A 17,021-nucleotide genomic window follows, 5' to 3' on the forward strand; every position below is an offset into this window, starting at 1 on the left:
CGCTGCGTGTCACGAGGTGAAAGGTGTTTGTCCCAACCTCAGTGGGGTCAGGTAGTTAGTGATATTGTATCATACAGGGACACCAGAAGCTGATACTTAATCAGATAAATTCAAATATTTTGGGAACACTACAAAACAGAGGGCCCATCTCTGCAGCGTGGTCCTGACATAACGTCCAACGCCATCGAAGCCACGGCGGTAAAAACAGGACTGCAGCCTCCCACAGAGATCAAACCTGCCGCTGCACCGATCGTGTTCAGCGGTCACAGTCTGCATGTGCTGCTGATGAAATCGTTGCTCAGAGCTTCACGTGATTTACAGGATGCTGATGGGAGGCAACAGGTCTGCAAACAGTCGCTCTCAGACGCTGTGCACATGTGGCAGCCGATCACTTCATTTTGAGCCCGCTCGGCGGCAGACCAACATTCACGGCAGCTTTCACTGGTGCTTTGATGAAACCTGAGAAGGTGTGAGTCTAAATCCCGCCTCTGCTGAGCGGCGGTACAAAGTCACGCTGCGCTGCACAACGAGCAGAACAAAGAGCAGAAATAAGCACTTACAGGCTTTTATTTTGTAGGAGGAGGCTGTGATATGTACAAGCAGTAAAACCGAGTCGCTCAGAGCGTTCGAGGAGTAGAGGTGGAACGCTTCCCCCTCACCACTGTCAATAACCTCTGACCTCCCCTTGCTCTCCTGCAGGAGGCGTGATCTCCTACGTGGGCTCCTCCGGAGGCTCTCCCACTCGGACCAGTCCGGTCTCCATGTACAGTGAGAACTCCAACTCCCAGTCCTTCTTCACCTCCTCCTCCTCCCTCACCCTGCCGTTCCTCAGCTCCGGCTCCAGCTCAGGGTCAGCCGGAGACGACGGGTCCTCCTCGGCCTCCTCGTCGGCGGCAGGCTCGCCTCGAGGCCGCGACGACGGCGGCTCTCTGAGGACGTCGCCCAGCAAGTCTGTGGCCAGTCTGACCAGTAAGTACGCAGTTCGTTTGCATGTTTGTGTGTTGAGCTGAACGGAACCTCTGATGTCACTTCCTGTATGTGACTGTGTTTCAGAGCTGAACGGCATGGTGCTGCTCTGTAAGGTCTGCGGCGATGTTGCCTCGGGTTTCCATTACGGCGTGCACGCCTGCGAAGGCTGCAAGGTGAGATCTCACACACACAATGGAACTACCGACTCAATGATAGTATTTGTGTTAATTAATTAATTAAAATCTAAAACTGTTATTCTTATTTTTTGTTTTTGTAATATTTCAGAGTTATTTACTTCCTGTTTATTTTCAAATGCGTTATTTCTTTATTCACACACATCACATGCACACAGGCTTTAAGTGATGATGTGATGAAGCTTCAGTCCAAACTACTCTGCATTTATTAAGGCTGTTGTGTTTTTAACATGTTTTAATCTTTTGTATCTTGTTCTGTTTAATCTGAACAAGCCCCTAAAAACAGTCAGTGATCCCTGTCGGCCTCTCTCGGCTTTTATTACCACTGTTCATTTTAAAGCTCAGTTTTTAAAACCTTACGATGTAGCTACAGCCCAGCCCAGGCAGCAGTATATGAACGACTAACCTTGTATTGTGGATGGATTATCTCAGTTGTTCTCCTGGCTGAAGTTTGGTCCTTTTACAGCATCCTGCCATGCGATTGCATTTGTTCCTGACCATCAGGAACCTTCACGTTAACTTTTATCGAGTGGAAGAAAGTTAGCGTTCATCCTCCAGCTTCACTGTGTTTATGCTAACATAGCTGTGTCGCTAGCGGTCACGTAGCACATCATTATATAGCAGCTAGCCCAACTTCAGTAACCCTACAAACGCCACTGCTGTTTAGTTTTCTGTCTTCATTTATGTTGGAAGTGATAGCAGAGCTGTACGTTTTAATTTGTTTCAGAAATCTCTCAGTCAGAACATGCTATTTTTGCGTGGAAGCTAGCGAGCTAACTTCCGCTAGCTTCCTGCTAACTTCTAACTCCGTTAAATTTAATAAATTCTGTTTTCATGGATGTTAAACTTAACTGTTACACCTGGTAAAGCAGCAACGCTGATCATTTTATTACAGATGAAAGAGTTTAGACAGTTTTTAACTCTCAGTGATGCCGCAGTGTTCGTTTGGCTTTGGAACCTGAAGCGGCTAATGACGTCAGACTTAAAGACCGGATATACAGTCCGCGGATTTTGGCAGTTTTGGGGCTTGGTGGTGATGACGATGATGATGCTGAAGGTGACGGTGTGGGCGTGTCTGGTCTTGCAGGGCTTCTTCCGCCGCAGCATCCAGCAGAACATCCAGTACAAGAAGTGCGTGAAGAACGAGAGCTGCACCATCGTGAGGATCAACAGGAACCGCTGCCAGCAGTGCCGCTTCAAGAAGTGTCTGTCTGTGGGCATGAGCCGCGACGGTGAGTGCCCGCCTCACCTGCACGCCCACCTGCAAGCCCGCACACTCTGAATCCGACCTAACTCCTCCTCTTCCTCTTCTGTCCACAGCGGTGCGCTTCGGGCGGATCCCGAAGCGCGAGAAGCAGAGGATGTTGGCCGAGATGCAGAGCGCCATGAATAACATGGTGAACAACCAGCTGCAGAGCGACTTCCAGCTCGCCAGCCTGTCGTCGTCCTCCTCTTCCTCTTCCTCATCCTCTTCCTCATCCTCTTCCTCCTCGCCGTGCCCGGGGGTGACCATCGCCCCCGGGCCTCAGCCCTCAGCCCTGCCTCCAGCCCCCTCCTCACCCTCCCCGCCTGCTTCGGCTTCCTCTTCCTCCCCACCGCCTCTTCCCTCCCATCAGAGCTCCTCCCCCTCCTGCTCCCCACCCCCCAGCCCCGGGATGGACTCCACCATTAGCGCCATTGCTCGCGCTCACCGCGAGACGTTCCTATACGCTCACGACAAGCTGGCCAATAACCACGTCCACCACAATGGGGAGGCGGAGCTCTGGCAGCCCAACCGCTGCCCAAACGGTTACCATGCCAACGGCCTCAACACCATCTACCACCACAATAACAACCTGGCCACAGAGTGCTACCTACCGGAAAACAGCCGCACATATCTTCACCGTAGCAACGGGAGGCAAAGCCAGCAGAGCGGTCCCGCTGGTCATGTGACCCAGGAGCAGCGCTGTCCAGTGAAGAAGCAGACGGGGATCGTGCTGGTAAGAGCTCATCCACTGGGGGAGGGTTTACAAGCTGTCACCTGATTGGCTGACGGTGCTGTCCTGTCTCCGCAGGCTTGTCCAATGAACATGCAGCCTCACGCCGACCCCTCGAAGACCCCGCAGCAGATATGGGAGGACTTCTCGCTGTCCTTCACGCCCGCCGTCAGGGAGGTGGTAGAGTTCGCCAAACATATCCCAGGATTCAGCGGTCTGTCCCAGAACGACCAGGTGGCCCTGCTGAAGGCCGGCACCTTTGAGGTGAACCTGTGATGTCACTCGGTTTAGTGGGCGAGGTTTGTGCTGATTGACCCTGTGCACGAGAAAATGCTAACTTCCTGGTTTGAGACCGGATGTGGGGTTGTACATTTCCGGTAGCTTTACTTTGCGGTCAATCGCTACTGTGAAGATATCCTCCAACATCATGTCCAAAACTCGAAAACAGAAAGATGGCGTTAAGTTACAAAGAGCAGAAGCTGGGAACGCTCACCGCTGCTGTGTCATAAAAAATCTAATGATCAGTTTTGACGTTTAAAGAGTTTAGATCGATCAGTTGTTTACTTCACTCAACACAAGCAGAACTGCATCACTGCAGCAGAAGACACATCGTCCACATGCAGAAGCACATCTCTGTATAGTGACTGGTCTGATGATTTAAACAGGCAAATGTTCAGCATTCAAACTACAGGTGAAGAATAGTCAAACCAGATGTTTCCCGTTATGTTGATATCAGCTAGTCAAGTACACACCTACACAGCATGTCAACAAACCGTGAAAAAAGCCACACAAAAATGAATGATTGCTGGTAACGGTTTCTATACATTAGTATGTACGAAGGGTATGTTGTGACTTACCTTCAAAATTACAGCGGTCCCTCGCTATAACGTTCACCTTTCACCTCGCTGTTTCGCAGATTGCAAGTTTGCATGCTTTTTTTTTACGTCACATTGTGTCCTGCGTCCTGATCGCTGCAGACGATCTCCTCCGTGACGTCTCTCCTGTACAGTACAGAGTCGCTGCATCGATGCTAGCAGTGTGACTCTGAAGTGCAGTACTGTATGTCCACGATGTCCACCAAACGTTTGCACCGTCAAAAAATAAAATTGGCTACTTGATTTCACCTCTCGCTGGTTATTTCTATAACATAACACCCGCGATAAACGAGGGACCGCTGAGAAATATAACATTTGAATCCATTTTCTCTTTTGCTCTGAGGCGCGGGGGAAAATATCGACAAGTCGATGGACATCATTTACAGATATATTGGGTAAATGCCCGAGACATCTATAGAAATGTAAATCGCCGCTTGATTCATTCATTTGCTTAACTTGTTTTGGACAATAAACCAGGCGCGAATAGGACACCGGAAACAAAGCTCCCCACAGGAGTTTCCGCACCGGAAGTAGCATATGCTAACGTGCACATAGTCAGTTGGTTGATTGAGATTCCTTAGATGCTGTACCCGACCTGACCACTAGGCAAACTGGGGGCGCTGCACCCACCCTCTAGATATTTACCATGTCTTCTCACTCAGCCAGTTACAGCACTGTCATCCAATCAGAGCACATTTTAGGGAAATGACCTCTGACCTTTGAAAAAACTATTGAGTTCACCCTCGAGTCCACAAGAGTGCGAGTTTAAAAACTCCCACTAACGTTCCCGAGGTCAAAGATCTGAAGCTCAGGTTGCTGTTTAGTTGCATTTGTTCATGGAGACGTAGCGGTCGCAGCAGTTGCTTGTTGCAGCATTTGGTTAAGTTAGTGAGTTGCCGTGTTTAGTTGCAGCATTATGTTTCATTGTGAGACGCAGTCTTTGCTGTATTCTGCCCTCGCACTTAACTAGACAGATGGACAACCATCTTCCCATGTAGAAAAACCACAGCGCTGTTCCTTTCTGGCAGATTTATTTGACTGGATGCTTCGCATGGCTTTGTTGAAATACATGAATGTGCCATAGGGGTAGCAAACTGTCCTTCTCCCGCTAGACAGGAAGTAATGAGAAATAGCACTTCTGGTAGGATGTCAAAATAAAATGAACAGTGTGCCAGAAACAAATAAAGATTGCATGAACTTATATAACACTACATAACATGAGGGGCGAATCTTAAGGAGCCAGAACATGCTGCATTGTCTGTAGGTACAGAAAATGTTGCAGATGTAGTCCTGGAGCTACAGCATGATGTTTACTTGTTGCTGCAGATGTAGTTTGTGTTGCAGTTGCTTGTTTTCTGTGTAGATTTGCAGTCACCCACGTCACGAAAGCTTTCTTTCCCAGCTCCTTAGGCTAGTTGCTTGTTGTTCAGTTGCAAGTGTTGCATACGTTGCAACGTAGTGGTTGCTAGAGTTGCTGTTGTTGCAGGATTTGGCTTAGCTGCAGGAGTTAACGTGTTGCTGCAGTTGTAATGGGCGGTGTTTGGCTGAAGTTGCTGTGTTTAGTTGCAGGAGTTTGGATGTGGCGAGTTTTCTAGGCAGAGGATGTTGATCTATTAGCAGGAGTTGCAGATGTAATGTTGCTGTAGTTACACGCCTCCTCGTTGGTTGCTCAAACTCGTGTCAGGCTGAGATTGAATGAAACCTAAATGTGTCGGTGACATCATCGCGCTTTCACTGATTGCCCGTCCTTGTTTCCTGTCTCAGGTGCTGATGGTGCGTTTTGCGTCGCTGTTTAACATGAAGGAGCAGACGGTGACGTTCGTCTCCGGCGCCACCTACAACCTGCAGGAGCTGCGGGCGATGGGCATGAGGGACCTGCTGGGAGCCATGTTTGACTTCAGCCACAAGCTGGCGGCGCTGGAGCTGGACAGCGAGGAGCTCGGACTCTTCACCGCCGTGGTGCTCGTGTCAGCAGGTGAGCAAAGATCGCCGCCGCCGTAGATTAGCTGAAACGTATCGCAGTTATTTAAGCAACGTGTTGAGTGTTTAAGAAGGAAGTATAGAAAATCAACTTCCTGTTTGTAGCACATAACTACGGCGAGTGCAGGTGTAGCCCGAGTTTGTGTGGTTTAGCTGTTGTTGTTGTTTTCGATGCACGTTCAATCATCCAGGTAAGGAAATCGCTAAAAGTTGATTCTTTCATCTGGATGTTTTCAGAGGAGAAACGTTTCTCCATGTTGCTGCTGTAGTTGCACCAACTTGTTGAGTTGCAGGTTGTGCCAAGTTTTGGTGTAGTTGCAAAAGGTACCGTTTGTTCAAGCTGTTGCTGTAAGTGAAGCGTCGTGGTTGCAGTGATTTAGGTAGCAGCAGCGGCGTATGTAGATGTTGTTGCCGTAGTTGATGTCTTGTGTTTAGTTGCATAGTTAATAATTTTTGGTTGTTGTGTGTCGAAGTTGCACATGTCGAGTTTGTTTTTAAACTGTTTAGTTGCAGCTGTTGCTGTAGATGTAGTGGGTGGAGTAGTCACCGGGTTTGGTTCAGTTGCAGTAGTTGTAGACGTAACAGTTGTTGCAGTTGCTGCAGATGTAGTGGTTGCCCGTTGCTCGCTGACCTGCCCTCTCCGTGTGGTTTCAGACCGCTCCGGCATCGAAGACGTGGCGTCGGTGGAGCAGCTGCAGGAGAATCTGATCCGCGCTCTTCGCTCGTTGGTCAACAAGTCGCCCGTCGCCCCAGAGAGCGAGCACCTCGACGTGGACTCGCCACGCTTCACCAAACTGCTGCTGAAGTTGCCAGATCTGCGGACGCTCAACAACATGCACTCTGAGAAGCTGCTGTCCGTCCGCATCGACGTTTGATGACATCACTGCGATGTCACCGCATCGCCACGCTCTCCAGCCCTTAACATCGCAGCGTCATCCAGACCGCATCGGACTGGCAGGATGATGATGTCATCAGCAGAACTTTGCAAGACATGCGTCTCCCCGCCAAAATAAAAGTCTGCTTTAAAACAGCTGGTTGATGTTTTAAAGGAGCAGGCTGCCATTTTTAAACCACACTATTTTAACCTGTGTAAGCCCAATCCGTTAGCTTAGCCTAGCCAGCCCAGTTCTTTGACTTTACTGGAGCGTCGCCAGCAGGAAGTCTGAAAGACAAAAGTAAGAAGCGTGAAGGACGTGGACGACGACAGTACGCTAACTGACGAGCTCACACAGGACAAACCTGTTCGTTCAGCTTCACTTCCACTTCCTGTTGATGTCATCATTCTGTCTGATTTTAGCTTCGTTAACGTTCATGATGAGTTCAGACGCTTTTAATTTGAAAGTTTTCCCAGCTGGAGACAGATGCACACTAAAAGTAGCTCTTTCAAACATCTGGACGCATCCAGCTGCTTTTAATGATTTTAAGGACTTTGGGATCAGCTCCTTCGATTTTCAGCGGCCGGCGATCTCTGACTGCGGCGGCCTCCACTTCCACTCTGCAGGAAACAGAAACTCTTCCAGTACGAACTGATTCATCCTGAACTTCCAAACTGTGGAGCGCCCGGAATGATGACTCCACCTACTACAGAGATGGAGGAGGCGGGGCGTGACCTGGCGACGCCTCAGACAAACCTTATGCAGCTGATGTTCTGTAAAGAAACTGTACATAGCCATGAACACAAAGATCCAGCTATACTTGAACTGTTTCCCTGAGATCTGTTGTACACAACTATTTTTGGTTAATATGAATATATGCCTGTGCAGATATCGTGACTATTAAAGTATGTACGAGCGAGGAAGTGCACCTGATGAAAGAAGATCTCTGATGTGTTTTAATCTGTGGTTTATGTTGTAAAGACGTTATATAAAAATGATATATAAATATATGCACACATGAGTCGTCCTGAATCTATAATATTCACACTGATCATAAAGACGTTACTGCGATGGACTGATGATTGGACGAGTCGGAGCTGAAGTAAAACGACCTTCAGTTTTCTCTCAGCGAAGCTCATTTTACCCACCAGCAGCGGAGGAGAAGCTGGAGTCAGTTACAGCGGCTGGTGGAGATGCTGTAGTGGCAGGGTTTGATGTCACAGACTCAAGCTGCTGCTGGTTGTAGTTGCAGCAGCTGTAGAGCGGGTGATGTAGCTGTAGAAGAGCCTGATTCGAGCTCTCTGTTATTGTACCGCAGCAGCTGTATGTGCTCTCTTCACGCCCCAAATCAAAATTGAGGAGGCTGTAAAGCAGCTCATGATGTTGGGACTAACAGTCACAAAAACTCATTTTACTACAGTAAAAACTTTTAAAAAAAATCTGAAAACTGAACAATCAGTTTTATTTAAGTAGCGCCAAATCCCCATCCGTCCGTCAGTCAAAGAGACCACGCCCCTAATAATGAGTTTATTTTGACACGGAAGTCTATGGGACTGACTCACTGCTGCCTCTGCTGGGCACCACAGGAACTGCAGCTCTCAGTGCTTCCATGTTGGGTTTATTCTAGTTTATTTAGACACGAAGCTTCGTCTGTGTCACCTAGCTCACCTTTATTAGTGGAATATAAAGGTGTTTAGGGTTATATTCCAGTGGGTCTGAGCTCAGCGGCACAGTCTGCCCTCTGGTGGCGTTTTTGTGCCTTGCACTACAGTCACTGAAATACAACATCTAACATCGTCTCTTCACCATCACACATATTTATCTCTCTGTGAACTGTAAAGTATGAGAAGAAAAGAAAAAATATTTCATGTGTAATTTCAGGTTAAATGTTTAATGTTTCATATAAAAACGAGACACGTTGATGACTTATTAATTAAAACAAATGAAAAACATATTTCATATGAACTATAGGCTGTAAATACAGCAGCGCCAGCTTTCTCCTTCACCAGACTCCTTTGACTTTTTCACTGATTTTAGAGCCGCAGACTGTGACAAACAGACATCCACGTGTGTCTGAGCAGCATGAGGTGAAGCTGATCGTGATTGGTGGGTTTTTGGAGGTTAGTGTCCTGTTGGCTCTGAGCTTTCAGCAGTCAGTGGGACAGCAGGAGAAGAAGGAGAAAGTGAGTCACTCTGAGGAGAAAGTAGGTCGAACTGCAGCCTCATAATCAAACTTCCACTTTCTGGATTCTGATTGGCCAGCTGCATCTCGATCTCAGCATCCCCACTGCCCAATGAGCAGCCAGCGGGCGGAGACGAGCACCGTGTCCCAGTTTCAGATGGACTCGCACATCACTTCCTTTTAGTGCTGTGCGTACTTATATAACACGTTTACAGCCGTGTGGTGCGTCACCGTGACAACGGATCACTCTGATCACTGATTTACAGCAGCAGGAGGAGGAGGAGGTCCACAGCAGGAGGAGGAGGTCGTCAGGCAATAAACAATAACACAAACTGAGATGTTGCACACTTGTTTGTATGTGTGACACTGATGGTGATGATGTTTTCGCGTGGAAGCAGTCTCCACCAGACTCCAGTCAAAAATGTTCCGTTTTCACACGTTCACTTTTACAGTTACGTGTTTATCAGGGTTAAAGCTCCTTCACTGACGCACCAGACTCCACGCATATACGTGTATTTACAGCTAATAATAGCTGCTTTTATTACGCCTGGCAGCCGTCTCAAACCGTCTGCTCATCTGAGGAGATGCTGACAATCAGTAAATGCTTGGAGCAAAAACACGAAGCAGCCTGGCTTTCGTACGCTAACCCTCAAACCAAACTCCATTCACATTTGTGCTCATTTTAAACACGAACAGAATCCTTCACTTAGTCCACTCAGATATTTTCCTGATGTCAGTTTCCTACTGGTGACTCAGCAGCAGTCACACACGTCCACGTTCCGCTGTATTAAGAGTGGGTGAGATGTGCGTGGAGGGGAAACTCCACAGTGATCTGCAGTAATCTCATTCTTCAGCCGGACTCCTGTGCATACACTAACCAGCAGCTGCTTTTACTCCACTGTCCTCTCACCAGACTCCGGGTGGACCTTTCCACACCTTGCTGTGACCAAAGATCAGTGAAAATCTAACTATGTGCCCAAGAGCATCAGTTTTACAGGCTGTAATTTAGAATTATTTGTTACACCAAACTCCGTTTAAGTTTTGGCTGATTTTACACTTCCGTGCATTTGAACCAAGCCCCAGTGAGAAACGTTAAACCTGTTAAACCTGCATGTTCTGCAGACACACGTGAGCTCCGTGGCTGTTTCCGTGTTTCTATGAGAACACGTGACCCGGTGTGTCAGCAGCAGGAAGTCTTCCCGCGGGCTGTGCTCGGTTTTCCTTCAGGAGCCGCTCTGTCTGGTTTCTGACGGCGTGACATGTCCCCGACATGTTATCTAATCACGCGGACATGCGTGTGTGTCTTACGTCACGTTGTACAGTATCGGTGTAGCAGTGCATGCTGGGAAGCAGCAGACAGCAACACGAAAGGAAACAGCGACTCCCGGTGGCAGCTTTACAAAATAAAAGCTTCAGCTGAAGAATTGAATGAACATTTTTTTCTGCTGGATTATAAATGAAAGAAGTTCATGAAATGTTTTCAAACATGGTTTTTTTAAGTTTACATTTAAAAACAGACCCAGCTCAAGCAGAAATGGGCTTTTAAAAACAGCCTTTCTATTAAAAACAAAAATGGTTTTACTCTGCAAACATGCTTTTATTGATTAAAATCCTCCAATAATTGGTTTATTTTTTCTCACAAATATTCCTTTAATTTGACATATTTACTGACAGTTTCATTATTCCCTAAATATTTTTTATACGTTTTTATTTTCAGTAGTTTTTCTTATTCTTTTATAACTGACTGCAAACAGAACTTTGTTAGAGTACATTTTATTAGTTTAAAAATGAAGTTTCTGCTTCTTCTGTGTGAAACTGATGCTTCTGTAAATTCTATAAACTTCTTTATTTATCAGAGACAAACTTCATGTTTCACACACCCAGTTTGTCCTGCAGGCAGAGGTTTATTTTCATGTCATGTGATCACAGACAAAAACACTTCAGGGCAGGTAACACATGTGCAGGTGAGAGAGCGACCCCCGGTGGATGTGTGAGAGAAGACAGGAAACGGTACAGGAGGAAGACGTCGTTCAGAGGAGAGGACTGCTGTAGAGAAACACCAACCACTCGGTCAGACGCAGCTCACCGCTGGGAGGCTTAGACACACACACACACACACACACACACACACACACACACGTTCGTGTGAGACGCTGCAGCTGGAGCAAGAACACACGAGGTGAAATCAAAACCACTGAGATGAATGTTTGAGGCGGTCTTTGGGAGGTGGTGTCACGCCCCACCTGTGCAGGGTAACCACGGCGTCTCAAGCATCCTTTACTTCCCCAGACTCCAAGCCTCGCGTACTAACACACCTGAAACGCGATAATTTCACCTAAAAGCAGACTGTGAAGCAGCTTCCTGTTACCTTCAGCCCAGATGTGTCCACATGTTGCCCGTCCCGCCGAACGGACAGCAGGCGCGCCCGCCCCACGCGCGGGTATCCCTCCTCCACCTCCAGATGACACACCAGCGATGCCGTCTTCAGGTAGACGAGGAGGCGCTGGGCGGGGTGCCAGTCAATGGCGAAGCTGAAAGACAGATGGTGATTAAACGCCGTGGGAAAGAGGCCCCGCCCACGTCAATTCAATAATTGGTCAGCGCTTCACCTGGACCGCAGGCTCTGGATCTCAGACAACAGCTCGGCCTGCCCAACATAACACCGCATCACCTCCAGCAGGGCGGCGCTCAGCTCTACCCGTCGGCCCGTCAGGCTGTCCTCCGCGAGGTCCGCCGTCCCCTCGCTCACCTGAGGATCAGACGCCTTCATCACGCTCTATTTGAAGTTGGGCTACACATACTCACGGATCGATTGATCTACAGTTTGTAAGACACCCCTCGCATCTGTGACATCCAATCAGTTTTAATGAGTATTGATTGTTGATTGACTAACAGTTCTTAGTGTCGGAGGAAACCTGACATCACGCACACCTGTGTCCTTACCTGCAGTCTGAAGCGGTCGTCATGACTCCAGGTGACTGACAGCCTCAGCGGCTCCAGTTCATTGGACAACAAGTCAGAAGAGGTGTGTGGCCTGAGCTCCACACACAGCTCTGATTGGTTGAAGGCGAGCAGGTTGATCTGCATGACGTCCTGTGTGGTGCTGACGTGCACCTGCAGCCTGCCAGGTGACAGGAAGTCAGGTTAGCGACCAATCACAAGGGCTTCAATAGAGTCACGTGACTTTGTGGCACTCACTCGTCTCTAAGTCGCTGCCACTCGATCAGGTGACCGAGCATCACCTCTGACTCCGCCCTCAACTGGGCCAGCTGAAGGTCACATGACTGCAAAGCATTCTGGGCGTTCAGCAGAGACGACTCCAGCTGCTCACTCTGCTGCCTCTGCAGGGAACAAGGAGACAAGGGCAGGAGGAGACAAGGAGAGGAGAGGATGAGGCGACAAAGAAAAGCAAGATTACCTGATGTTTCACCTCCTCGACTCTTAGTGACTGACGTTAACCTGTGTGTGTGTGTGTGTGTGTGTGTGTGTGTGTGTGTGTGTGTGTGTGTGCGTGTGTGTGTGTGTGTGTGTGTGTGTGCGTGTGGATACCATGTTTAGATGTCTTTCTGAGGACCAAAATTGGAATGTGACTGTACTTGTGGGGACCAGATGTCCGTCCCCACAAGATTGAAGACATTTTGAGGCTCAAAATATGGTTTTAGTGTCAGAGTTACAGTTAGTTACAGCATCATGTCAATGAGATGCCCCCACTAAGATATGAAATCAAGTGTGTGTGTGTGACCTTGCTATGCAGATGCTGAACCAGCTGTGTGAGTGTGTGTCGTCTGTCGTGGATCTGTTGGATTCTGTCCTGCAGAGATCTGAGCAGCGCCTCGGTCTCCTCCACCCCTGACCTGCTCTCCACCTTCAGGGCCTTCCACCTGCCCCGAGCCCCACCCTCTGACACACACACACACACACACACACACACACACACAGTAAGTCACTTTCTTTGTGTTCTTTCCAGGTGAGACAGCACCACAGTGTGTGTACCTGGTTGGGGGGGGCAGGACTGTGCCATCAGTTGCTGGGCAGACTCCAGTCCTTCCAGCAGTGACATCATGGAGTCGAGGACAAACAGCTGACGCCACAGAACCTTCTGCATGCGACGGCGGTCCTGAACACACGTGACAGGACGATTTCAGGGACTGTTTTGATCTGTCAGCTGATTGTAGTAAATACAACATAAAAGAGATGATGTCACACAGAAATTAGAGCCAACTTAAAATAAACAATAAAGCAACATCATAGAAACATGAGGGTGACACACTGACGGGGCTCAGTGTTCATACCCACTCACAGGAGCACAGGTATACGAAACATATTCCATAAACAAACACTCACAGTGTGTGTGTTCTGTTAGCACTGTGGACTTTATCAAACACACCAAAACATCTGGATCCTGAGCATGAGGAAGAAGACTGACTGAAGCTCAGCTCACTGAACCACTGGCACGCTCCACACTGCTGCCTGTGGGTCATGTAACACGGCAGCCATTTTTAATGAGAACAAAGCAAAGCCTTCCGCCAGCGTCTCTCCTTATTGACGTTTCTCAGCCTCGTAGCTGCACTTCATGTATTTGTGGTGATTTTCATCAGACCCCCGTCTGTTTCTGCTGTCAGCCTGGAGCTGCTGAACACCTCCTCTACTTTATTCTAACATTGCAAGGATGGCTGTAGCACGGTGACGTGTTACACACACACACAGAGGAAACTGCTCAGTAACTGCGTGTGTGAGTATCAGCTGTCTCTGGTATGAACACTGATTGAAGTCCGCTCTGACAGGCTGGCCTCACTCAGGTGAGAAACTTGAAAACTTGCGACTGAGCCAACTCAGGGTCTGCTCTCCATTTCATTGTTTACGGTTTAACTATTCCCTCAGTGGGGGTCAGAGGTCAGGGTTTTGTGCGTTTTGCGAGGACTCTGATGTGTTGTGAGGTGTAGGCGGACTATTTTCTGCCACAGACCGTAAGGAAGAGCACCATCCGCGCCGCCTGGTCGCAGTCCGGCTCCGGTTCTCCGCGGGGCTCCAGCAGGGCCGGATCACAACGCCGAAGCACGCTGACAGCAAACAAACAAACGTCAATACTGAACCCTCGGTGACGCAGACCGTTAGCTTCAGCTGCTAACAGCTAATAAACTTCAGATTTTCAATGTTTTATTTCATCACGCGAGGCAGAAAACAGTCGCGTGACCCACGCTTCACGTGTGAAAAGGTTTCTGGAGTGGAAACAAACATTTATTGATGAGATTGATCACAATATATTAAATATTTTCAGACTTACGCTCGCACCGCCGCCATCTCTGTTTTCAAATATCCGCGCTCCCACCCGGGAGCTGATTGGCTCTCTGACAGTGACGCTACAGACAGTTAAGCCAATCATCGTGTTGAAGACAGCGACGCTCAGCGGTGAAAATTAATTTTTTTTTCACTTTTATTGTCACATCACATGTGCAGGTACATTGGTACAGCACATGTGAGTGAAATTCTTGTGTGCGAGCCCCACAAGCAACAGAGTTGTGCAAAATACAATAATGTAAACAAGCAAAATACAAGAATGGCTACATCTGAAACTAATAAATATATGTACAATATATAATAGTGTATGCATTTCTGGATGTGTATACTAAATATTTTTCTACGTGTGTGTGTGTGTGTGTGTGTGTGTGTACACATATTTTACAAATTAAATAGAGTAAACAATGAATAGAATATATAAAATAAAATATACAGAGTTGAGACATGTGCAAAACAGTGGCGTTACTGTACAGTATGGAGTGCATAATGTTGAAGTTCCAGTAGTGAAGCTGAGGTGTCTATGAAGTGTTCAGCAGTCTGATGGCCTGGTGGAAGAAGCTGTCTCTCAGTCTGCTGGTACGGGACCGGATGCTGCAGAACCTCCTTCCTGATGGAAGCAGTCTGAACAGTTTATGGCTGGGGTGACTGGAGTCCTTGATGATCCTCCCCGCTTTCCTCAGGCAGCGCTTCCTGTAGATGTCTTGGAGGGAGGGAAGCTCAAATTTGAAAAGCACCCATGAAATAAAAGGGTTTAAACGTTAACATTTTTTTTCAATTATTAAACTTTATTGAGAAACAGTATACAGAACATGTATACAACCAGAATGTCTGTGAAGGTTCTCAGTCATCCAGGTCATCGTAGTCAAAGGAGCTTGCAAAGGAAAGCGTCTGGACTTCTTTAAGTTGCTTGAAGACGTTTCACCTCTCATCTGAGAAGCTTCTTCAGTTCTAAGGTCAAATGGTGGAGAGTCCCAGATATAAACCTAGTGGGAGTTTCCCCCCACAGAGGGACAAAAGGACCCCCGATGATCCTCTAATCGCCTGAGCCAAGGTGGGAAACTGGGCGTGGGTCCCAATCAGCCAGAGTTTCGGGTGTGTTCATTGTGAAACCTGGCCCCACCTTATCATGCGAATTCCTGAGGTCAGATGGCCCAGGATGTGAGTGGGCGTTAAGGCGTCTGGGAAGGGATCTCAAAACTGGATTATAGATGGCAGAGAGTTGGTGTCGTAAACCCCCACACACGGACCAGTACCTCCTCTTTGACTCCCATCACCCTCTGGAACACAAACTTGGAGTAATCAGGACCCTACACCACCGGGCAGAACATGTTCCCTCTAAGCCTGAAGGGAAAAAGAAGGAACACACACATGTAAAGGAAGCACTTAAAACATGTGGTTATCCTAAATGGGCGTTCTTAAAGTCAGCAAAGAGGTAGAGAAAAGAAGACCAGACACCAGCGAGGGAGGATAAGAAGGACAGACGCAACAACATTGTCATCCCCTATGTAGCCGGTGTATCAGAGAAACTCAGGAGAGTTTTCTCCAAGCATGACATCCCAGTGTATTTCAGACCCAGCAACACGCTCAGACAGAAACTGGTTCACCCGAAAGACAAAACGCCAAAACACAAACTTAACAATGTGGTGTATGCTGTACAGTGCAGCGAGGAATGCCCAGACCTCTACATTGGAGAGACCAAACAGCCACTTCACAAGTGCATGGCACAACACAGAAGAGCCACCTCCACAGGACAAGACTCAGCAGTCCATCTGCATCTAAAGGTCAAAGGTCACTCTTTCGAGGATGCCAATGTTCACATTTTGGACAGAGAGGACAGATGGTTTGAAAGAGGAGTGAAAGAAGCATCTACGTCCACTGTGAGTGACCATCTTTGAACAGAGGCGGGGCTTACGACACCAACTCTCTGCCATCTATAATCCAGTTTTGAGATCCTTCCCAGACGCCTTAACACCCACTCACATCCTGGGCCATCTGACCTCAGGAATTCGCATGATAAGGTGGGGCCAGGTTTCACAATGAACACACCCGAAACTCTGGCTGATTGGGACCCACACCCAGTTTCCCACCTTGGCTCAGGCGATTAGAGGATCATCAGGGGTCCTTTTGTCCCTCTGTGGGGGGAAACTCCCACTAGGTTTATATCTGGGACTCTCCACCATTTGACCTTAGAACTGAAGAAGCTTCTCGGATGAGAGGTGAAACGTCTTCAAGCAACTTAAAGAAGTCCAGACGCTTTTCTCTGCAAGCTCCTTTGACTATACAACAAGAACAAAATGAACATATGCCAGGGGGTGTAATACAAAGAATTACATACATTCAAATAATTTGTAATTACTACAAATAGTAATAGTTTTCACAGCCTTTTTGTTAAGTGATCCACGAATCAATTTTATGTAACATAAAACATCATTATAGTAATGTTTAAAATTAGGCTTTTTGTTACTGTATTTGCATTTGTGAAAATAAAATTTAGCTACGATAACTAACAAGTTTATTATAAAGTAAACATCTTCTTTTTTTTGCCTTCGAAAGAAACAAAATACTAAACAATAAAAACGTATTTTTTCAGGTTTAACTAATCCTGACGCAGAGGGGGAGGAGCCACGTCAGGTCATTCAGGTAAAACATGGAGTCGAGTGAGAACAGAGTGT

General features: G+C 47.6%; 2 protein-coding genes across 3 annotated transcripts in view; one reads left to right on the plus strand and one right to left on the minus strand.

Moving 5' to 3' along the window:
• nr1d1 (nuclear receptor subfamily 1, group d, member 1) overlaps positions 1 to 7,880 on the plus strand; it is a 12,186-nt gene extending 4,306 nt beyond the window's left edge. The window contains exons 2-8 of the mRNA XM_086290363.1: positions 700 to 969; positions 1,054 to 1,142; positions 2,251 to 2,395; positions 2,484 to 3,142; positions 3,218 to 3,403; positions 5,779 to 5,989; positions 6,649 to 7,880. Of these exons, the coding sequence (XP_086146489.1) occupies positions 700 to 969; positions 1,054 to 1,142; positions 2,251 to 2,395; positions 2,484 to 3,142; positions 3,218 to 3,403; positions 5,779 to 5,989; positions 6,649 to 6,869 (1,781 nt within the window). The 3' untranslated portion in view covers positions 6,870 to 7,880. The remainder of the gene's footprint in view (positions 1 to 699; positions 970 to 1,053; positions 1,143 to 2,250; positions 2,396 to 2,483; positions 3,143 to 3,217; positions 3,404 to 5,778; positions 5,990 to 6,648) is intronic.
• Positions 7,881 to 10,670: 2,790 nt separating this feature from the next.
• On the minus strand, positions 10,671 to 14,388 carry LOC147333285 (uncharacterized). 2 transcript variants are annotated; one of them, XM_086290769.1, is made up of 9 exons: positions 14,336 to 14,388; positions 14,018 to 14,111; positions 13,045 to 13,168; positions 12,794 to 12,951; positions 12,250 to 12,392; positions 11,995 to 12,172; positions 11,661 to 11,800; positions 11,420 to 11,582; positions 10,671 to 11,097 (listed from the first exon to the last, which is right to left on the minus strand). In XM_086290769.1, the coding sequence occupies exons 1-9, from the start codon at positions 14,350 to 14,352 to the stop codon at positions 10,975 to 10,977; spliced, it is 1,140 nt and encodes a 379-aa protein (XP_086146895.1). In that variant the 5' UTR covers positions 14,353 to 14,388; the 3' UTR covers positions 10,671 to 10,974. The 2 variants fall into 2 exon arrangements, with proteins under 2 accessions (XP_086146895.1, XP_086146893.1); XM_086290767.1 differs by having other exon boundaries at positions 10,674 to 11,147.
• Positions 14,389 to 17,021: the final 2,633 nt, after the last annotated feature.

The sequence above is a fragment of the Aulonocara sp. 'chitande type north' Nkhata Bay genome, linkage group LG4 (assembly GCF_057382095.1).
Source record: "Aulonocara sp. 'chitande type north' Nkhata Bay isolate Kocher_YH1m ecotype deep benthic linkage group LG4, A_spYH_male_GT1.1, whole genome shotgun sequence".
Lineage (NCBI taxonomy): Eukaryota > Metazoa > Chordata > Actinopteri > Cichliformes > Cichlidae > Aulonocara > Aulonocara sp. 'chitande type north' Nkhata Bay.

Bases quoted from the DNA above. Each gene is read 5' to 3' on its own strand.
- LOC147333285 (XM_086290769.1), bottom strand. The intron at 12,952-13,044 runs GTACACACACTG...TGTGTGTGTCAG, and splicing joins GTCCTGCCCCCCCCAACCAG to AGGGTGGGGCTCGGGGCAGG. The intron at 12,173-12,249 runs GTGAGTGCCACA...GTCACCTGGCAG, and splicing joins TGGCAGCGACTTAGAGACGA to GCTGCAGGTGCACGTCAGCA.